Source organism: Lampetra fluviatilis, chromosome 24, assembly GCF_964198595.1.
Source record: "Lampetra fluviatilis chromosome 24, kcLamFluv1.1, whole genome shotgun sequence".
Taxonomy (NCBI): Eukaryota; Metazoa; Chordata; class Hyperoartia; order Petromyzontiformes; family Petromyzontidae; genus Lampetra; species Lampetra fluviatilis.
The window spans coordinates 9,006,945-9,030,583 of NC_136298.1; the positions used below are offsets into that span (position 1 = coordinate 9,006,945).

Genomic DNA, 23,639 nt, shown 5'->3' on the forward strand with positions numbered 1-23,639 from the left:
AACATTTTACTTTTTATTTCACCAGGTAATACGAACCCGCCGGATAAACTCATTGATGGCGCACAGAGAGCAGGGAAGGGATCTTTGCGATCTTAAATTATTAACTAAACTAGATTTACTTTACCAGGTAAGGCCCATTGAGCTCTATAGCTCGTGTTCAGAAGCGACCTGGCCACAAATGATTGCTCAACGAAGGGGCTCACCACGTGGAAATTTATAGCAGCCAAATACTTGAAGCGCATGTTTATAAATGTGGAGGGAAAAACAGGAGGACCCGGAGATCAGGATTGAACCCACGACCTCTTGCATACCAGGCGAGGCAAATAACATCTCGCCACTGTGGCATCATTTTATCACGGCTGGCTACGTAGAGTATTTACAAGGTTCAACAGACATTCATACAGACTTTGTGGTTCAGTTGAGTGGCATGCGTGTCCGTGTGTCCGTGTGTCCGTGTGCGGTGGATACTTGTGGATGGTGTGTTTTACCACTGGCACTTTTTACACCTAATCTTGCACCTTTTTTATTCCATACTTCGCTCAAAACTTTTAAAAGATACATTTTTAAAATCATATAATTTCTTACCTATTTTTTATTTATTCATTTGAATTCTTCATAGCTTTTTCTCTGTTATGTCTTTCACGGAAACGGTGTGTGTTTTTTTATTGATGAAACCCGACGAAAGAGCTTCTGAACTCACAGGGAACTTCAAAATAAACCGAAACAAAACCGAAACTGAACTTGTGCAGCTGCGCGGGTCTACAGGTACGTGGACCGCGGTGGCTGAGGTGAGACGCTGCATCCTTTAATCACAGTTCGCTAAGCGAAGGACCTAAAAAGGCCAAACCATCGAGTGGCCAGCGACACAGACGCAGACGTTTGACTTGCAGCTGGAAACATTCGGCGAGTCATGGGGCTCCCTTTCCTGCAGTTTTCCAGCCCCCCTAGCTGGAGTCGGCAGAGGTTACAAAAAATGATGGGTGACCAAATTGAACTGTACGGAAACTTGAAGGAAACAACAGAATAGAGAAATCAACATTACCAAAAAGGAAAGGTTAAATTGGACGTTTTGAATTCACAGTTGTTTAATCATCGTTGCAAAACACGGTTGCACGTTAACAGTTGCTGTAGTTGACAAAACATTGTCCCACTGAATTTGTAATATAAACTAATAAATCTACATGAGTGTGACGGTGTTTACATGGCTTTCTGGGTCCCTGGGTACATGCTCCGACTTTGTGGCTTCGCCAGATTACACGGGTCTGCGTGTGTCTGTGTGCGTGAGGGTGTGCGTGCGGCTGTCTTTTGGACGTGTCATCTCAGTCAGTCAACCCGTGGCACTTGGGGTCTGTCCCGTGACCGCCTGCCAGCAGGCGTTCGACAATTCGCGTGGCCTTAAAGCGCACAGAGCCTGGCACAAGCGCCGTGGTGACGTCACCGCCACGTAGTGGAGAATGGCGGTTGTTGTTGTTGTGCGTGCGTGTGTCCGTACCCGTCCCATCTCTCTAAGCTTAGTCAGCATGACCACGATGGTGGAGTTCTGCTCCCAAAGCATCCTCCAGAAGTCCTCCGTCGTTTCAGGGAGAGGACCTTGTGTGGCGATGTATGCGCCCTGTTGCCTGTGGGATTCAACACCCGGAGACAAACACATAGACAGATGAACGTCCGTCTCATCACTCTGTAACATTCATCAACGTCAGTCTGGAAAGCCCATAGGCAAATAAATGTAATTATTTTGTGTTATACACACTTTTTATTTATTTATTTCGGCCTTTGCGGCTATGGGGCGGGGGGGGGGGGGCTTGTAGAGTTGCCACGTCTGAGGTGCCAAAATCCGGGACGTATTATGGCAAGGGAAATATCTCACAACATGGGAAGATGGGAAAACTGCAGGTCAAACATTGTCTAGTCTTACGTGATGTATTATTAACTGACAAAAAAAATAGTGCTTGAATTGTTCTGGGAAGACGTGTAGATTTCCCAGGACAGCAATCTAGAAAAGAGGACATTACCAGGATAGCCAGGACAGGTGGCAACCGTAGAGACCTGCCCAGGAGAGGCAAAGTTGCTGGCATTTCAGTGTGGTGCATTACACGCTATGCAACTGCTCCCCACACGCGCACACAAACACATAGACAAAGATCCCCCGTATAGCCTCTACAAGATTTTGAGGACAAGCGCGAGGGGCACGAAGGGGTGGTGTGGCCAGAACCACACCTGGCCACCTCTGTCAGCCCGTGGCGATGTTCACACACCAGACTAGTTACTCATTTAAAGACAAGATCCCCCAGTATAGCCTTCAACAGACTGCTGGGGTAAGTGCTGTTAGCGAGCACCTATCAAGCCTGGCACGGCACACGAGGGGGTGGGTGGCCAGCACCACGCCCTGCCGCCTTTGTCTCCCCAGTGGCGATGTTTACACACTGCATCAGGTACTCATTTGAGGCTGAGTCGACCTAGGGGAGGCCCAGGAGCAGTTCAAACAATCGTCACTGGTGTTGACCGTGAGCGGGAATCGAACTCGGGACGCCAGGTTCGAAGCGCGGCAAGCAAACCGCGGCACTACCGCTCCCCACAAGCAAACACGTGCGTACGTGCACGCACGTGCACATGAGCACAGGGTCCGTAAAAATTACAGAACTAACATCTCCACAAAGATAAGTGTGCAGACAAGTGTTCAGCATCGTGCGATTACCAAGGTGCTTGTAAGTCACGACGTTTAATCTCGCCAGGCTGAGAGCATGCGTAACAGTCGAATCTTTCATGACTCGCGCATCACCACCACAAGAGCTAAAAAAAACAACCATACCACCCACCGCAAAAAAAAAAAACCTGCTAGAAATTTCACAAACATTAGTTGCCAACCCGTGCGATGTAATTTCTTAAAGACCGACCAACATCACCTCCCCAAAAAGTGCCCCTGTGGTGGAGCTTTCACAAAAAGCCACTTTTACAAAGCAGTAATCACAATATCATCAGCAGCAGGAGCCCAGTTTCAATTACACATCTTTGCTAGGCAGAGAAACTGGCTATTATAAATAGCCGGCATTGCCGGATGCCTTTTTACAAAAAGGCCCCTTCGTTGAAGAATAATTCCGGAAAAAACACAATAAACTTTGCGTGAACAAAGGTGTTTTTGCACACTTTAACCCTTCTATTGAGGCTGGATGAGCATAAACTAGCACCCAGACTGCCCTTGACCTTCAAAAAGTCCATAAACAACTCCACTTTGAGCAATGGAAAAAAAACACAGCACCTCGCGACCTGTAAAGAGCCATTGTGTAATATAATGGACCGGTTTTGTTGTTGTTGTACACCACATATCACCAACAAGCCCAGGCTTGTTTTTATATACGCTCGTATAGGGGGGGGGGGGGGGGGCATTCATGGAAAGATGCATTTACGTTGCTCACAATACGCTGCGGTACAATTTAAATTTATACACCGTTGTAAAAACGTGACCGCATCTCGAAATGCCCTGCCGAAGAAACAGGCAGCGTATTTCTTTTATAGAGAGGCAAAGGAGGTAAGTCATAGGCAGAGGGGGTGGGGAAACGAAATTGTATTTCTTGAGCCTAGACTTGAACAGGGGACAGGAAGTCTGCTGCACAGATGGCTGGGGGAAAGGAAGGTTCCAGACAGTGGGTGCAACAGAGGAGAATGAGCGACCTCCCCCACAGAGCAACGTCTAACTCGGGGGCCTTGATAGAAATGTACGCATGTTGAACTTACTTCAAACCGTACGTAGCCAGCCGTGCTAATCGGAGGTGCGGGGGAAGGACAACAAGAAAGGATTGATTGCTGGAGCGGAGAGTGTGCGGAGGGGATTAGAGTGAAACGGGGTGCGAGAGGTAGGCAGGGGAAAGTCCATGGAGGATCTTAAAGATTGGTGAATGTGATCTTGAAGTTGATCTGCTACTGGATCTGGAAGCGGTGGAGGGTTGGGAGACATTGGGGTGAAGGGGGCTGGTTTCCTGGAGGAAGTGAGAGTGCACGGAAGGGAGTTGGCCGAAATGCCGGAGAGACAAGATGCTTGAGCAGAATTGGTCAGGGAGGGGACTTTGGATGAGAGAGCAATCAGGGTCAGGAGGTCAAGGGCTCTGTGTCCTCTGGTGCCTTTGCTCATTACATCTGATCTTAGGTACATGAGCATATGCCATTTCATTGGCTGCATATAAGAACAGCGAGAATACTTAATGTACTCAATGAACTTATGATTTCATAGATAAGCAGACTATGTCGCCTTCATACAAATTTTTTTTTAAAAGTATTTCGTACACAACCCATCGGCCTAATGGTCTGTTGGGAGTGCATAATTGCAGCGGCATTGATGCTGTGCATGCAAACTCTGGGCCGGTCTTGACACACTGCGTCTCATCAGCAGAGCCAAGCTTGCTTCAATCGGTGCTTGGTGAACCGCTAGATGTTACAGGCAAGGATCCTCGCCTGAAAATATGGGTCCTAGTTTGCACGCAAAAACTACACAGTAATAATCGTTACTTGACATACGGAAACAAAATAGATTCAAACAGATAAGTGGACATCACGTCTCTCCCTTTTCTGTTATCTCTTCTTCTTTAGGCGGAGGGACAGATGGAAGGAGACGTAATCGCCCTGCTCATCCATCCTTCCGAACACATTCTCGACATAACGACGCCGGCGGCAATTCCACTTGAGATTTGAATCGTCTCCGATTGGCACAGTTGGCTACGTTACGGTGAGCGGAGAAGTTCAGCACACGTACATACGCACAGTAAGTTCTAATCCCCAGGTGTGAGATCGAGAGGGGAGCACCCACCGGTATCCGTCGATGTAGCTGGCGTTGATGTAGTCGGAGCCCTCGAGGCCACGGATGGGCTGCAGTGCGACGCGCGTGCTCTCGTACGGCATCACGTTCACCAGCCGGTTCTTGAACTTGTTGCACGGCAGGTTGGCCGTGATGAACCGTGACGTCTGCATCTTGGTGTTGGACAAACGCTGCGCGACGGCGGGGGGAGGAACGGGTGAGGAGGATTCGATTGCCCCGCGCTGACAAAATGCCTCGACAACTCAAAGCGCCCTCGACCTCATCTCAAACATTGAAATTCCCTGCTGCTTTTTTGTGTGTTTAGTTTGTTGTCCTTCCCCCGCACCTCTGATTTGCACGGTTGGCTACGTACGGTGCGAAAGAAGTTCAACATACATACAAGGTGACACCTCCGGTGACAGCTGTCCCTGTGCGGCACGAAATCATCTGAAGCAGCACCGGCCTGCAAAGTTGAAATTAGTTTGCCAGAAGTGGGCGATGTTGCCACCTGGGTTTTTCTCTCTCCCAATAGAGCAGTTTGTGAGTAATTGATCAAATGTGGCCCAATTGGGACGATGAAGGGTGGGCGCACGTGGCTTGCCCTTTACCCCAATGGGATCTTAGACGTCCACCGTGATACAGACGTTAATACAGGTGCTTCAAAAATTTGCAACAATGCCACGAGAAATGTGCCTCCGGGCTCTGGTGACCAGGTGTTGACAATGATGGCGAACAAGTGGAGACTCTTTGACTTTCTCAAGCTATTAACATTACATTTGTAATCATGTTACAGTGTATTATCCGTCATTTGTCCATTAAAAACGATAGCCCCCATGTAAGTGTTAACATTTCTTTGAAGCACCCTGTACACCTGTCGTGCCAACTTGTGGTCCATTGCTCGGTTGAGAAACTGAGCGAGAGATCGTTGCACATCTCACGCGCACGCTCGGGGCATGGAGCGAGCGCCACTATCCTGTCGGATTGGAACAACGAGAAGATGGCGTGACCACCCACCGTGCCTGGCTGCTGTCGTCTCCCCAGTGCCGATGCCTACACATTGCACCGGATAAGCCGAGTCGGCCCATGTGACACCCTTAGAGGGGGCTCTGATATCACTTGCCACTGACCGTTCGTCACGGCTTGCAATCAAACTCAGGTTACCGAGACGTGAGCACGGTCTATAACTCACGGGCGCACATTATGATGTTTGCGTAGGACTACCCCTGCCTGCATGAGGCTCTGCTAGCATTCCATCAGCTTGCCTAGCAAGATGATGTTAAGCAATTGTTGCCAGGACGTTTCCGGGTGCACTACTCAAGGGAATTCCCCAGTGGCTGTTATTTTAAACAGAGCCGAATAAAAAATATCCCCCATATATATTCTTAGGTTTTTTTGGTAAAGTCACGTAGGTAAAACATTAAAATTAATGAAAGTAAAATAAAATAAAAATCACGACGTTTCGGAGGCAACACAAGTCTCCGTCATCAGGTGGGACCGTCACAGCCAGATTTGCCGTCACAGCCAGATTTGCCACTTGATGCAGCAAATCTGGCTGTGACGGTCCCACCTGATGACGGAGACTTGCGTTGCCTCCGAAACGTCGTGATTTTTTTTTTATTTTACTTTCATTAATTTTAATGTTTTACCTACGTGACTTTACCGAAAAAACCTAAGAATATGAATCCTTGCAGTCACGAAAGCTTCAAATCTAGAATCCCCCATATAGCCTTTACCAGATTGCTGGAGCAAGTGCGGTTAGTGAGCACCGATTAAGGCCAACCGCCTTTGTCTCCCCAGTGCTGATGTTTACACACTGCTCCAGGTACTCCTTTGAGGCTAAGTTGAACTCGCGGAGACCCAGGACAGGTTCGAATATCCGCCAATGTTATTGGTCGTGAGCAGGGATTGAACTGGGCTCGGCGGGTTCGTAGCATAGTACGCTAACCACTACACTACCTCTTCCAACTCAAATGCGCACACTCTCTCACGCTCAAAAACAATCACACATGCACGTTTATACACAAACACGGAATCGCACAACAACAACAACCGCCATTCGCCACTAAGTGGCGGTGACGTCACCACGACGCTTGTGCCAGGCTATGTGCACGTTGAGGCCACGTGAAGTGTCGAACGCTGTCAAACTAGAGCCGGTCATGAGCACACTGCCCAGGTATGGGAAACTCTCCACTCTCTCCACAATTGCCCTGTCACCAATTGGGAGTTGTGGCGGTGGAGTGTCCGATGGTACAAAATACCCAAGCAGGTGCTTAGTTATGGTGGGGCTGATGGTAAGTCCCATCTCTTAGTGGCAAGCTCCAGGTTCAGCAGCAGCGCCTCCAACTCCTCCTCTGAGTGAGCAGCAATTACCAGATCATCGCCATACATAACATGGTTGAGCAATAGGGAGCCATCCCTTGACCGCACCCGTGCATCGATCAGCCTCCCATTGTATCTGTACCAGATGGAAATTCCTCCGGCACAGCGATTGAAGGCTTCACGAACTACGTGGTCGAAAAATAGATGTTAAATAATCTCACACGCACAAACACACACACCCACACACTCACACACTCTCACACACACTCACGCATTCTCACACGCACTCGCACACACTTGCGAGTGAGCTTGTCGCATATCAAGGCGTGGATCCGATTCATCCGCCACGGGATTTGCAAATTACCCACGACAGCTGCGGATTGCGATTTTAATCCAAATCTAACGCAATTTAAATATATTCTTCTCATGCGGCTCGATTGCATGAACCCAACACGGTGACTGTGGGAGGCACGAGACGGATTATCCTGCCGCCCTCACACGCGGGGCGCACCCAGCGGCCCGCGCCGCTCACACCCCGCGATTGCGTCGCAGCTCCACTCACGCTCTCGAGGCGAACGGCGTAACACAAAAAAAGTTCGCTCGCTCGCTCGCTCGCTCGCGTAAACACGGGCGAGGGCTTGGCGACGCTGCCCGGCCGTTGGAGCGTTCGTGCCGCTCGTTTTGCTGCAGAGGTTTCGCGGCTCCCAATCCAGTGGGCCCGCCCTGGTTATGAACGCGGTTCCGCGCGCGACAACCCGCAATGAGACCGCTGCAACGCGCCGTCCCCTTCACCCGCGGCCCAACGTGCAAGAACAGGCCACTGTGTGCCATTTTCAGGAAAATGACACCGTGATTTTAACTTATTCGTAGGCAGCAAACATCGCATCCCTATTTGGCAGACGAATATGCCCCAAGGCACTCTTGCAAACGAGACTCATCCTGGTGTCTGGAGTTCTCAAACTGGTTACATAAAATAAACTTGAAACTAATTCCTTCCGAGTTCACCTCGTCTGTCTGCTGCGACGAATCATGCCGTTTCGTGGCTACTCATTGCACTCAGCATGGAACACGGGGCTAGTCATACGTCTGCCCCACCTTTATCACGCCAGTGTCAAGAGTTACCGCTCGGGGTGGAATCACAATAATGACAATGCCTACAATTTCAAGCAACCAATGGAAGAATGGTGCATCTGCTCATCGCTTAATGTTGACTCTGGAGCTCAATAAATGTGAAAAAAAAAATCAGCATTTGTGTAGGTCACACGTAACGCGTTCACATGATCGCGACGCTGAGCATGCATATGCTCACAAAAGCACAAAGACATCACTGTGTAGCCTCTAGCAGACTTTCGGAGCACGTGCTGTTAGCGAGTAGCAGCAGTGCCTATAAAGGCCGGCACAGCACACGAGGGGGTCGGTGGCCAGCACCACGTCTAACCGCCTTTGCCTCCCCAGTGGCGATGTTTACACACCACACCAAGTACTCGTGCGAGGCCGAGCCGACCTCGGGGACGATCGGTTCAAATAACTGTCACTGCTGTTGGCCGTGAGCGGGAATCCGAAATCGCGTCGCCGGGTTCGTAGTGCAGAGCGCCAACCTCCGCCACTCCCGCTCCCCGCATCGACAAGATCGCACAGACGCGCGCCTACGCACGCACACTCGTGTTGCCCTCCCCATCTCCCCCCGGCCCACCGCCCCCCGCGCGAGCCGCACCTTGAACTCGAGCTCCATGCCGGTGGCCGTGTCGCCCGGCTCCACGGTGCCGAGCCGCTGCAGGTGCGCGTAGAGCGAGCGCGCCGGCACCTCGGTGCAGCCCACGGTGGAGGCCTCGAGCAGCGCCTCGTGCACAAACACGTACTGCTCCTCCGTCTGCACCATGTAGTTCCGTTGCGCCCGCATGCACGTCACCTGCACCGAAAACGCCGCCGCCGCGCGTTAACCACCAATGCAGCCGTGGGTTCGATCGACTCTGACGCCTGCTGTATATTTCGAGATTGGATGTTCTCCCCGTGGTCGTGTGGATTTTTCTCCGGTTTCTCCGGTTTTTTCGCTCCACATTTAGAATGAATGTGCGTTTAGAGTATTTGGCTGCTGTATATTTCCACATCATGACGAGCCACTTCGTTGAGCTATCCTTTGTGATGGCCAGGCCGCTTCTGCAAAAGAGCTATATAGTTCAGCAGGACTTACCTGGTAAAATAAAAAAAATTCAAGTTTAGTTTAGTTTAGTGTGTGCCTGTCTTTGTGTGCATCTCCGTGTGCGTCTGTGCACCTGTGGGTCTTAGCTCGTACACAAAAAAAATTGATTTAATTTCGATTTAAAGCTTTCGTAACTGCAGGGATTCAGACGCTGTCTCCCCGACAGACCTGGTCTTCCCCTGCGGACGGCTGCTTGCGTTGTGGCCGAAACGTCGTGAGAATTATTTTATTATGTTTAATTTGTATTATTTTATTACTTCCCTTCTACGTGACTTTACCAAAAGAACCAAGAAGAATATTGATTTAGTTTATTAATTCTCCACGCTTTTTTTGTGCCCGTGTCTGCTCGACGGTGCCGTGCGTTATCAAAGCATGGCTTGAGTTAAAGGGGCCTTCCTCTAAGCTCCGTCAAGAACACTTCTGTGGGATCGTGATGTGAAAAAATAATGACCCCCACGGTGGAGTCATTGAGATCCCCAGCAGTGCAGCTTTCCATCATTACCACTACACAGCGGCTTAATTTGCCCATGAATCGCAACGATATGTTAACATGGAAAGCTGCTCTGCAGGAGGCCCCCAAGGACTGGTGTTTGAGAAACGCCGCTTTTGTCGTCCCACTCAGGTGGCGAGGGGCTCGTAATCCGAGTCACGAGAGTTCAAACGCCGGTGCGGATTTGACTGAGGTCACCAAACCTGCTGGGGTCAACGCAATGAGGTTCACCATGTGGCGAAGTTAAGCGTGGTTGTCCGATGTATAAACCGACCCCGTTCGATAGGACAGCGGAATTTCCACTGCTCGTTCAAGGCTGTAAGCAGGAGATGACCACCGCCTCAAATGCGCATTTTACAACAATCACTTTCGCTTTGAGTCGAACACACCCCTCAGATTTCGAACGGCAGCAAAAGCTACCAGACCTCTGGGGAAGCTCCACCAGGAACACCCGGTGAGCTGACAGCCCCCTCCCCCCTCTTTAAAACCCCTCCCACTTTGACATAACCACGCCCACCCGCTAACACAGGGGTGGTGGCCTCCCTTGGCTCTTTCTGACATTAATCAATTAATCAAGTCTTTATTTCTATAGCACTGTTTAGTGAAATGAATTGCCATTCAAAGTGGTGTACAGATATATATATTGAAAAAAAACATTGTCAATAGACTAAATCACAAGAAGAATAATGCAAATTCCATCCGGGAGTTTGTTCGCGAAGTCACACAACTGTTAAACAGCGGACAAAGTCAGGGCGACACCGGGGACTGCCGAGCCGGCAGCGTTCGGTTCCCATCACCTGGCCGTAGACGTCGACGGAGTTCTCGGTGCGCATTCGCTCCAGCATCGCGTCCATCACCATGAAGCAGCCGGTCCGGCCCACCCCAGCACTGCACTCCGCAGCAACGCAGACAACGACCCCCACGTCAAGCGAGCACCGGTTAAGGCCGTCGCGGCGCATGGTAGGGGAGGGGGGGGGGGAGTCGGGAGTGACCGGCACCGAGTCTGGCCATGTTGATGTTCACGCACCGCACCGGCTACTCATTATGAGGCGAAGCCCCGGTACCAGTTTCTGGCATCGCTCGCCAGGCACACGGCACGGTCTGCGACTTCGTTGCGCACTCATCCGTATTCTACACGCGAATATCAACATTTCGCGGGTGCGATCAACACGCACAGCAGTGCAGTACGCATGCACACAAAGACAAAGATCCCTTCCACCCCTGTATAGCCTTGCACCGACTGTTGGGGGAAGTGCTGTTAGTGAGCACCTACGAGAGCCGGCACGGCACACGGGAGGGTCGGTGATCATCACCATGCCTGACCGCAATTATGAAAGATGTTTACGCACCGTACCAGGTACTCATTGAAGGCTGAGTCGACCTAGGAGCAGTTCAGATTTTAGTCACTGATGTTGGCCGTGAGTGGGAATCGAACACAGGTCGCTGTGTTGGTAGTGAAGCGTGCTAAACACTGTACCACAGCTCCCCATACGCACACACATGCACGCACACATACACACAAAAGTACAAATGCGTTTGTATCGGGGGTACATCAGGAGACAAAGTTCCCCCCTATAGCCTTAACAGACTGCAGGGGAAAGTGCTGTTAGCGAGCACCTATGAGAAGGCCGAAAGGGTACACGAGGGAGTGGGTGGCCAGCACCACTCCGGACCGCCTTTGTCTCCCCAGTGGCGATGTTTAAACACCACACCAGTTACTCATTTGAGGCTGAGTCGACCTAGGGGAGGCCCATGACCGGTTCAGATAATCGTCACTGGTGTTAGCCGTGAGCGGCAATCGAACCCGGGTGGCCAGGTTCATAGCGTAGCGTAGCGCTAACCGCTACACTACCGCTCCCCAAACACATTGACACGTACAAGACTAAACATTAAAATAATGACATTCATTGCTAACAAAATCACTACTTAATTTAAAAGGTGTAAAGGTTATGGAGCTAAGAGGTATTGACCATCTCCCATTCAAATTGCAATCAGTGCAAATACGAGACCTACGCACACGGCTCGGTGCTGACGAGCGTGCAGATCATTCTCACGGGGTTGGTGGTGGAAAGGTGTAGGCGAGCCCATCACAGGAGCTTCCAGATTGCAATTCATCTTTGACACGTGGATGAAAAACGCGGGGCACCGACACAGACGACGAAACAAGAGTTGAAGAGGGTGCAGAGACGCATGGGGAGGAGGTGACACGGAGAGACAGGATGAGGGACACGTGGATTAGGTAATGTACTTGGGTTGGAGGCATCTTAGTGACTTTAAAAAAAAATAAACTAAGTGGACTTGTATATAAGTGTCAACTTCTTTCACACCATACGTGGCCAACCTGTGTTAATGGGAGGTGCTGGGTAAGGACAACAAACTAAACACAAAAATCAGTTCTAACGAAATGAGTTTTCAATCTGGAAACGCATCTCGAGAAGGGACGTGTGTATCTACGTTGAACTTCTTTCGCACCGTACGTAGCCAACCGTGCTAATCGGAGGTGCGGGATGACCTTACCACATGTTCAGAGCAATCAACCAAGATCCGTGCACATTTATTAATCTATTTCGGCATGGGAAGAGACACTAATGAAAATGTCATTGATTTAAAAGTGACCCAACCAATGAAAATATCTGCCGTGGGGCCTAACACAAAGTGACAGAAAGTGACACAACCTAAATGACAGCCGCAACATCACATGACCTGCAGTCTGGCGTGCCTGCTTATTACGGGGAGAGAATCTCACTCCGACGGGTGTTTTCGGAATGTACCGCACGTGTTGGTCAGCACAGTGTCCGACGTTTCGCTCTACGTGCCGGGAGCTTGTCCAGGAAACTCACCAGTTCCTGAAGAGTTCCCCGAGAAGCCACCGGCGACTGGAGTAAAACGTCGGACATCGTGCCGAACAACGCACGTTAAGACCTAAACCAAAAAATATTACGACGTGGTCATCCTAGTGTTGGCGGTGGTGCAAAGCAACACACCTCCCCCGAAAAACTCAACACATTCATCCGATAATACCGTGGCCTTAATAAGTATAGAAAATGTGATGTTTCAGGCAACGGTCCTTCTTCATCAGTGAGGCAAAACACATAAAAACACATCGGAGACACGTACAGCACCACCGCGAAAACGCACGCTGTCGTAACGGCACACCGATCTAGCACAATACCTGAAGTGCATCACCACGCTGACTCGTGAGCTTGGCAATGCAACCTCGGCCTCAGCTGAGGGCTGGCAATGAGCCAGGGCCCGCTGGAATCTCGCGAATAACAGAAAACAAAATACCTGGCACGGCAACTGCTCCAGAGCAGAAATGGACAAATACTAACACGATAATGAAATAACAAGTCGTTGGTGTCTGGACCTGCTCAACACAATAGTGGCTTTACTGATACAATAGCGATGAGAAAGTTCTTCAATAACCCAGGAAAGCCTCCCTGATTCTCAAAACTGTTTATTTAAAAGGGCGCTGTGCTGTTTTGGCAAATGCCCTGAATCAATGGGGGCGTCTTGGCACGTGGGAGGAATCCGGAGAACTCAGGAAAATCCCACGCACACGGGGGGATAACGCTCAAAGCTCGGTACTTTCAGCTTTCCTTGGTTTGGGAGTTTAACGAACCTCTTGCACGATCCACTCAAGCCTTTTCTAAATTGGAGATGGAAAGATGTTAACTACCTCGCCTGGTATACAGGAGGTTGTGAGTTCGATCCCGACCCTGCTGCTGTATATTTGGAGTTTGACCGTCTCTCTCTCTCTCTATCCCCATGGTCGCGTCCTCCGGTATTTCCCTCCATATTTAGAAACATGCGTTTAGAGTATTTGGCTGCTATAAGTTTTCACGCGATAAGCCACTCCATTGCGCTATTATTTGTGATGGCCAGGTCGTGGACCTTGCCGAATAAGATAAAAAAAAAGTTAAGTTTCAATTACATTTTTCGTGACGCTGACGTCAAAAACCGATGCAATGGGCCGCAGCCTGATGCGCACGTTGGTAGGGTGGGAGGGGGTGGGGCGGGGGGAACAGTGGCAGTTGGGGGCAGCGTGGGGGGGGGGGGGGGTGAAAGGACAGAAGGATGAGGAAGAGCGGAGGTCGCAGAGGTCGCGGAGGTCACGGAGGTCGCGCAGCTGGAGTGACGGCAGCTCGCTCGGCGTTTGGTCGCGATCCCGCGTCCAATTCGCACGGAGCGTCGTTAGCAGGTGCCCTCCCGCACCGCCCTCAGCGCTTAATGGAGCGGTCTCGCCTGCACGTTTCCCGGGAACGAGGCGGCCCTGAGCAGCGTGTTTCGGCAGGGAGCACGGTTCACCTCAAAGCTGCCCCGCTCTACTCGAGCGTCGGGGTCGCCAAACGCGGTCGGGGTGGGACGAGTCAGGCGTGGGTTCAGGAAATATGAAGGGGAACCACGAGCAGAGGCAGGTGGTTGGGAGTGCGGTTCCAGATAAGGGTCTGAGCCTCTTCCCAATTTCGCAATTTTTCATCCCGATCGTGCTATCGGCGTCGTGTCACGAGATGAAGAAAGAATTCGGAACTCTCGCAGAGAGCAGTGCAACCCTTCCTGTGAGAGAACATCACACGGAAGCGGATACTGTAGAGCTACCTCTGAGATTGTAAGGAGAGGGGGGGGGGCAGCACTTTCCCATCCGCTTGGCCAAAGCAAGTAAACGTTTGTAGAAATTGATATCTTTCAGTTTCAGGGCTGGGCTTTTAACATAATTAAGCAGATCATTTTTTTCCAGAGTGCACAGAATAGAACGCTCATTAATGCGTCGCGCGCTAATGGAAAAATTTATACACAAAAAAAAACCGGGGGCACAAGAACACGTGTTCCTTTCATCGCAAAGAGTGATTAAATAACATGCTTTCGTACAAAACTACAATGGCCCGTGCCTCTGAGCGGTCATATTTTTGCAACAAAGAATTATTTTTTTCAAAGGGAGGGGAGAGAGGAGCGGGGGGGGGGGGCTATTCGCTCATCTGCCGACTCCGCACGCCATTCGCCAGCATAACAGCCCAAATTGTTTCCTCGCAGCAGCTGCGAACGCACGACGCGGCGGTGCAAGCGGCGAGCCGTAATTAAACGTGTAAATCGTAATTGAACCGTTACTTATTGCGATTATCTGATTAATACGTCGGGGAGATTTAAATCAATTAATTGTTTAGGTATTTTGCACCTCCGCTCCATTTAACTCGCACTGCCGGGGGTCTCCGTGTAACCCTGCGGGGGGTCCACTCGGTCCCGTTACCCTTAAGGACCCTTTGCTCGTTCTCCTTGATGAATGCCCTCAATTTGCCTTCGAAGCGTTCCGTGTGTTTGTGGTGTTTTTCTTTTTTTTGGGGGGGGGGGTCTTTTAAAACGTCCTGACGGGGAAATAAAACTCGAGGTGAGAGAGTCGCAAGTGAAGCGGACGTCCCGGACAAGCGCCGGGTGAAAATGAACGGATGGTAAAAACCGCACCTGTAAAATCATCCCCCCCCTCGCCCCCCCCCAAAGAGATTTTTTTTCGTGGGGGGCCGGGATAGGCTGTAGCAGGAGGGGTAGTGATAGGCGTAGTGATAGGGGTTGGGGTAGTGATAGGGGTTGGGGTAGTGATAGGGGTAGTGATAGGGGTATGGATGGTGATAGGGTTTGGGGTAGGGGTTGGGGTAGTGATAGGGGTCTGGGTAGTGATAGGGGTTGGGGTAGTGATAGATGGAGTGATAGGGGTATGGGTGGTGATAGGAGTTGGGGTAGTGATAGGGGTAGTGATAGGGGTATGGATGGTGATAGGGGTTGGGGTAGGGGTTGGGGTAGTGATAGGGGTAGTGATAGGGGTCTGGGTAGTGATAGGGGTTGGGGTAGTGATAGGGGTAGTGATAGGGGTCTGGGTGGTGATAGGGGTTGCGGTAGCCCATGTCGTAGCTGGGGGAAGTGGGCAGGGAGTAGCAGCAGGCTGGGCAAAGGAGAATATATGGGGGTTGTATAAAGGGAGGAACAGAAGACCCCCCCCCACCACCCCCAAATAAATGTTGACGAAATGTCATTATTCCCGGCCCGTGATATTATTCGAGAATGGTAATGAAAATGTTTACTTTTTTTTTGCATTTTGCTCACACCATTAGCCTACGTGTAACATTTTGCAACTAATTAAACACGCTTAGCATTCATTGTAACTGGTGAATTGTTATGCACGCAAATTTCCACGCAAGCATCGTCAGCATTAATAATCGACATTACACCTGGAGCACAAAAACATGGTCTGTATTTGTTTCTCTCTCTCCTCGCGACTCGATGAATTTTCACAATTCAGGGACCGAAGCTCCACATTCATTTGGTTCCATTTTGGGGAACTCGCACCTTTGAACCCATGGCACACACTATGGGAAAGGAAGTGGAGGTAAGGATGTAACAAAATGGGAAAGATTAAAAGGAATGGGGAAGGGAGGAGAGAAAATAAAGAGTGGGAGCTAAGAGGAAAAGATGTAAAATTAATGGAGAAACGGGAGCCACGGGTCAGGAGAGGGAGAGGATGGGCAGGAAGAGGCTGCATAAGGGCCTCGACGCTGCACGGAGCGGCATCTGTTTTCACAGTGGGCGGGAGGAATCCCCAGTGGGAGTGGCCACACAGAAGTCACGTGATTCACGGGAGGCTTGAACTGATTTTGATAGAGAAATCGAGATCTTAAGATGTAGCACCCCTCGTGGCTGCCCGGATGACGTGGAACTAATTAGAGGTCACAAATAGAAAACAACAGATTGTCGCGCGCACGTTGAAATTAATCCATCGCGAAGCGTAAAGATCAATATTTTATCGGTTAATTAACGTAACGTTATGCTCTGCATGAAACGTCGACAGAACGGCATTGTGCTAGGGTTAAATAAATCAGTGTCGAGTTTGTATGAAGCATAATTAATTATACCTCAAGTGCAAATCGATTAATTTATCATCTTTCTAAACAATCACGAGGCTTAACAATAAATCATTATTATAATGAAAGTAAATAAGCAACCCTTTACGATGTGCACTGACTTTAACAAAATTGCAGGCAACACTTTTCAGAGGCGGCAGAGCCTCCAAAACAATCATCGCTGTCTGTACAAACAAATAAAGGCGAGGCAATTAGAATGACATTCAGAAAAAAATCGTATGCGAGCATGACGGGACACTGAAATATGAACAAAATGACGTTTCTATTTATTATAAATAATTAATTATCGTTCCCACCATCACCGCCGTCCATAAATATTTTCACGGTCCATCTCACGAGTCGGTGAAAACAAACGAACGATAAACCACAACTGATTGTCAGACGCGGCTCGATGGGACGAAATGGCCCGTGTCTTGAGCAAGGTTACAGCATCCGAGTTTTAACCGCGACATCTATAAAACACCGTTGGGCGAAAGAGCCGAGGCAATTAATAGCGGTTTACAGGTAACGGCGCACGCTGTGGGGGGTTGGCGCTGTTTATATTCGTGAAAAGCGGTGGGTGGAAACCACCCCACCACCCCGCGCCCAGAACACGTAAATAAGCGACGCAATTCCTTTCCGCAGAAATGTACTTGACTCCCGCTTAAGTGCACACTTTAAAAAATGTTGTTGCATGTCTGTGTAAAAAAAACGACAAGAAACAACTTGTAAAAATGATTTTTTTTTTATTCTTGGAAATTACTTCGTTTGATAGTGCAATTAGGCCGGCTCATTAATGCATGAATGATTGCCGTAATTAAGGCAACGCTAATGGGTGCAATTTATTGGGAGAGGGGGGGGGGAAGCTGGGAGTGCCGCCACGGTCCGGACTGCACGGGGCGGCCCCGTACCGCCGATTAGCCATTCCACGCTACGACGGACGACCCCTCATTACTTCTTCGCGAGCGGTCCATTTTATGGCAACGGGCAACGCAGCCAAGCGGATGGGTAAAGCGCGGCGCCCGCAAACTGGTTCGCGTCTATCTTGCAAGACCCGGACGCCGTTGCTGTTATCTAAATAAAAGAATAAAAAAAAAACTTTCTTTGAAGAAATGCCACTTCACAGAACAGAGTCGAAGGGCTTCATCGAATTGGGGCACACGGATGCCAGGACTTACGCCCGAAGGGGGGGGGGGGTGCTTACCTATGCAGCACGGTTGGTTACGTACGGTGTGCATGCACACATAGGTTATTTCCACGAAGGTAAAGTGACGAATTCAGCTCGCGCACGGATGGATTTTTTTGTATCACAAGACCATGAGAGAGCTAGGCGATGGCGTGGGGAGGCATCATCCAACGGTGGATAGATCATTGCTGCTGCTACCGATGTCAGCCCCCACAAAGCCGCATTTCTGTGTTGACTCTTGCGGACGAGTATTGATGACGACAATTACACCGTCGCATTCACCACCTCTTTGCGTGAATACATTCAAACACGCGTAAAGCCTCCATCAATTGACGAGACCAAGTACACATCGGAAGTCCACTGACATTTTCTTTGCCGCATGCCAATGAAGTTGACGCGAGAGACGCTGCATTGGGATGCTGTTGTTTTCTTCCCCCCCCCCCCCAACACAAATGGCCACACCACAGCCCCACACCTGCAACACTCGTGGCAAACTCCTGGTCACCTCGCATCCCAGGACTAACCGATTTCCTCCCCCCACCCCCCCCGTCTCTCTTCAGCTTCCGAGATCCATTGAGCTGGGGGCGATTTGGCTGTAGGATCTTTGTACTTACCGCAGCCTCTGCACCACGTGACGCGCTCCTCGCGTATTGTTACCGAGTTTGGGGGGGGGACGGGGACATCGACCAAAGTCGGCTTCAACGTTGGCGATGTCGTTGTGCGCGACCTTGACATTCTAACGACGCTGACCTTGACCACCCCAAATCCTCCAACGCCAGGACGCTTCTTCTTCAAGAAGCGGTGGTTAGCGTTGGCTTGGGTTATCGGCAAGGCGAGGCCTATCATCAAAGCAGACCCCTACGCCTCCCCTAGTACGCCGACTGGGTCGACTGCACCTGACCCTGCTGAAGGTACGTGGAGCACACATGCGCATAGACACAAAGACAAAGATCCCTGTGCAGCCTTAACAGACAGCTGGAGGCAAGTGCTGTTGGTGAGCACCTATTAAGGCCGGCACGGCGCATAGGAGGTGGGTGGCTAGCACCACTTCTGACCACCTTTGTCTCCCTAATGGCGATGTTTACACACCGCACCAGGTACTCAATTGCGGCCAAGTCGACCTAGGGAAGGACCGGACCGATACGGATCATTCAATCGTCACTGCTGTTGGCCGTGAGCTGGAATCAAGCTCGTGTTGCTGGGTTCACAGCACAGCGTAGCGCTAACCGCCACACTACTGCTCAACGCACGCACACATGCTATCGCTGGGCCACGTAAGTGCCCATACGACGCAAAACCAACATCCGTCATTGTTGCTCTATGCGTACGACCTGCACACTGGTACACACTTCACACGGTGGTTCATGTCGCTCAGCACTTGCTGGCAAGCTGGCTGACTGACTAACTGGCCGACCAATTCGCTGCTTAATTGGCTGGCCGGCTCACTGACCTGCAGTGCACCACCATGGGCCCCACGTCGGGCGGGTTGCAGGCCTTGACGCGCCGCAGGAACGCGAGGAAGGGCGTCGGATACTCGGGGACACCGTGGTCCGGCCACGCCGTGAACTGGAACTGCCGCACCTCACGCTTCTCGCTGGAGCCCGTCTGGTGAACCGAGGTGGGGGAGGAGTGAGGGGTGGGGGGGGGGGTGTGCAGGGGTTTAATTAGGTGGGGTGGGGGGAGTTGCAAGGAGGTGGTTCACCTGTGCAGGTGGTTTAAGGTCTGGGGAAATGAGCCATCGGGGATGCGTCGCACTGTTGAATACATCAATGGTGATGCTACGGACAATGACATTTCTTTCATCTTCACCAAGCCTTAAGTCCTTTTCACGAGGGTCCTGAGGAGCGCGCAAAAAACCCCCCACTAAAATGTTCGCTATCCGCGTCACAGCGGAGGTTAAAAATCCCGTAATGTTATTCCAAACAGGATAAGGCCATGTGTGCCCTGTGTCACGGTCCAACTCTTGACTAATTTGAAAACCACACGGCAACGTCGCCCCAACTGCCAGGCTGGTACCCATCTGTTCTGTAAAGCAAATGGAGACTTGAGGATGCCACCTTCGTGATAGCGTGCACACTATAAGAACGGCATGCATACTTAATGTGCAAAATGTATGTAACGTATGCACGCGTGTATGTGTGTATGTACGTGTGCACGTGTGTGGGGAGAGGTGGCGGAGTGGTTAGCGCACTGCGCTATGAACCTGGCGCCCCGAGTTCGATTCATTCTCACGGCCATAACCAAGTGACGATTATATGAACTGGTCCTGGGCCTCCTTTAAGTCGACCTAGCCTCAAATGAGTACGTGGTGTGTTGCAAACATCGCAACTGGGGAGACAAAAGCGGCTGTGCATGGTGTTGGCCACCCACCCGGTCATTTACCTTCCTGGCCTTCATAGGTGCTCGCTAACAGCACTTGCCCGAACGGCCTGTAAATGCTACACAGGGCAATTTTTTTGGTTTGTTGTGAACGTGCACCTAGCCTGGCACAATCGCCGCGGTGACATCACCACCGCTTTGTGGCTCACGCCGTTTGTTTCGTTCCCGTTGCCGCCGCTGTTTTTCGCGCACCACTGCCACAAAGTGCCCTCACCTTGCCGAGGCTGAAGGTGCGGACGTGGTACGTGGCGAGCTCCAGCGAGTCGAGCAGCGACACGTGTATCGTCGCGTACGTCTCCGCCCCGCGGCTCGGCCAGTACTGCTCACACTTCACCTGCAGCCGGACACGGCACGCCGAGTGGTAACATTGACGGAGCCGTCGGTGTTCGCCGCGCAAAAAAAATAAAACAACGTCGCTACACCGGCACGAGGCCTAAGGAGAAAGAGGTTTGCAAGCGCGCGTGCCGCTGACGTGCAAGCAAATACAAAAAGCGTCTTGGGTCACACGTTTCGTGTCACTCCGTTCCAATGCCCCTCGTTGCAGTCTCGCCAAGGGGACCCCCCCCCCTCCCCCGGCTGCCCCCCCCCCGCACCAGCCGCCACCCCCCCCCCCCCGGGCCGCCCACCCCCCTCCCAGTGGCAGCTGTACTAACGTGGCACGATGTGTCATGCGGCACGTGCTCGCAAGCGCGCGCGTGTCTTCCAGTAGCGTGACCACGAGGGCGCGTGCAGGGGCGAAGGGCTCGCTCTCTCAACCCACGTGACGGGTTGCTGCGATAATGATTGCACGTGTTCTGGGGAAGAAGAGCCACGGTCAGAGCTCCTCTCTCTCGCTCGAGTTGACTTAATCCCACGGAAATGTAGCCTTTGGAGCTATATTAAATTGCTATTGCTATGTCTAATTCTCGCCGAATAATAGAAATTAGTTGGGAATTTCAAACTGCTAATTAATTAACTTTTGGGACCCCCCCCCCCACCGATAATTTGCCTAATTCCCATAATTCCAGCTCTAATGGATTAAGATACATGATTTTACGGAATGTAATTTTCAATAGCTTGGTTGTCCTATAATTGCCACCCACACATCATATGGCATACATTTATCTGAGCCAGCAATAACCTATTATAGTGAAAGCCTTTCGGTGAAAAGCTAATTCAACATTTTTTCAGCGTGCGCAAAAATTACCCCCGTTAAAAAGGTTGCTCTGCCCCCTACGCTCACCCCATTCGAGTGTAATTGCGAGCCCTCTACTTTAGTCTTCTTTATCTCTAATTGCTCAATTTTGTTCCTAGGAAAAGGTCCCCGTGTTGTGCATTCACTCGTGGCTTCGGCTAATTTCCACCTGCGTCATTAGTTCACTTTGTTAAGCGTCACCTGCTCGTGAATCATTCCTCAAAAAGATTTTCAAGGGGTCGGTTGCGGTGTTTTAGTTTTTTGTTTTCATATTGGGCCCGAGATCTCCCCGGAAGGAAAGCAAAGTTGAGCGTCTTCACGTCGAAACGATTTTCAATGCTCGCCGGAAAAAACTGCGTGTGACACTCGATGGTCTCTGCATTTTGGAACTGTTCCACATTCTTGCCAGAGGGACAAAACAAATCACGGCAAAGAAACCACTGTCAGGCGATGCCTGGTGTGCGCGCCGTTCTTTTCTTTCAGATATTGCATTTGCTTTATGAGATTTCGGTGAAGGCGAGAGCATAACGCCGAATATATGAAGAAGGCCTGCCGCTACCAGCGACCCAAGCACCTGTGAACTGTGGCTGACGATGGCAGTCAGCCACTGTCTGGTGCAAGGAAGGAAAGGTGCAAAGTTGTTCCGTAATTGATTTGATGTAATGTGATGTAATCTAATGTTCGCAGTGTTCTCGAGCTGCACATGAGATTAGGGACGCTCCTGGAGACAGGGGCAAAGCCTAGGCCATTGCATCCTCATTGGCATGCGCAGCATCGCCGCAGCTCTCTCCGTGCCAAAGGTAAAGGTGCAGATTTGCAACTGCTTTCCCTGCATCACTCCTGGTGAAAAGGCCTCCCCACCTCCCCCCACCCAAGGGAGTGAGCTCGAGAGGACCACTGCAGGTTTTTTTTTTTCGGCCTAACCTTTTCCATTTTGGCCAGACATCACGGAGGAGGCGGAAGTACCGGTACTTGACCCCACCACACAGCACCTACTGTCGCCATTTATACTGCCGGGGAGATCGAACCGGCAAACTCTGAGTTGCAAGTCCAGTGTGCTGACAGTTACAACCACAGTGGCAGCAGCTGTGAAAGAGGAGAGCGTATGTATTTCCTAGTCTATTGGTTCCTATCCGCCCCCTCCACACTCACGTGAACTGGTGGAATTTGTTTAAACACTCAGCCAGTTTTGTCCTCATGTGGCTCATGATTAGAGGCAGGATCGCTAAACAAACACTGCTGTTTTACCAGATGTCATTGGCAAGTGCCCTCTCTCGACACCATGGCCCATCAGCACAAAGAACCACGGCGTCGCAGTTGTTTTATTTCGCTATATCTTACTTAGGCTGCGCGAGGCACAATGAGCTGATCAAAATAATGTCCTTTTTTCCCGCAGCTTTAAACATTTTGCCTTGGCAGAATTGCATTAATTAAGTGGCAATCATCCCACGAATGCATTTTGTCTTAATTAAACAGCGAAAATAAATCCACGACATTCTTCTCGCGCACATATGTAACTCATTCGCTTCGTTCCACCAATGACTCTGTGTCGCGAGAGCGCGCGCCCCCTCGCTGTCTCAGCATGACGAGAATCTGCGCCATCTGCCTGCCTTCAGGAGGTTGTCCTTTTTCCGAGGTAAGTTGCCGTGGTGCCATCACTTCTCGAGCTCGTCTCGTCACACGTCGCCCGACGGCGGTGGCAACTGCAGATTTAGAGCTTTGGCTATTTTGAGCCAAAAAGACAGATGGGGGATGGGGGGGGGGGCAGAGGAGGAGGGGGGGGGTGGCGGGGGGGGCGTGTGATTTACGCGGGGGGGGGGGGGTGCATGAGGTATGAATTCTCCGTGGGAGCCGAGGAGTAAAACCGCGGGGGGTGGCGGTGATGTGGAGGCACACCGGTTAGCGCACCGCGTGCTATGAACCACGCCCAACGCCATTACACGACCCAGCTAATTTATCGATCTGCTGCTGGATGGAATGGGGCCTCCCTACTCCGTGCAGAACGTGAGAGTCATTTGACCATACCTCACCACACTGGTCAGTGCGCGCTGGTGGTTGTAGGGGGGGGGGGAAACACAGCACAACAGTTGGGTTTAGTTGCAATGCCCTCTCTCCTGCCCGCAGCAGCTGCTGCACCTGCATTTGTGTGCATAGAGGTCGTCCATCCAAGCGCTGTGCAGGGTCAACTCTCTTGAACCCCCTTGAGGCATGACGGGAT

General features: G+C 50.9%; 1 protein-coding gene across 9 annotated transcripts in view; it reads right to left on the reverse strand.

Annotated features, from left to right (window-relative positions):
* The window catches only part of LOC144941126 (receptor-type tyrosine-protein phosphatase delta-like), a 613,380-nt gene that overhangs the window by 6,168 nt on the left and 583,573 nt on the right, over positions 1-23,639 (reverse strand). For all 9 annotated transcript variants that reach the window (XM_078867646.1, XM_078867648.1, XM_078867645.1 and 6 more), the window contains 6 exons: positions 20,462-20,581; positions 19,319-19,473; positions 10,593-10,683; positions 8,820-9,014; positions 4,799-4,977; positions 1,493-1,619 (listed from right to left, as the gene is read on the reverse strand). In XM_078867646.1, coding sequence (XP_078723772.1) covers positions 1,493-1,619; positions 4,799-4,977; positions 8,820-9,014; positions 10,593-10,683; positions 19,319-19,473; positions 20,462-20,581 — 867 coding nt within the window. The remainder of the gene's footprint in view (positions 1-1,492; positions 1,620-4,798; positions 4,978-8,819; positions 9,015-10,592; positions 10,684-19,318; positions 19,474-20,461; positions 20,582-23,639) is intronic.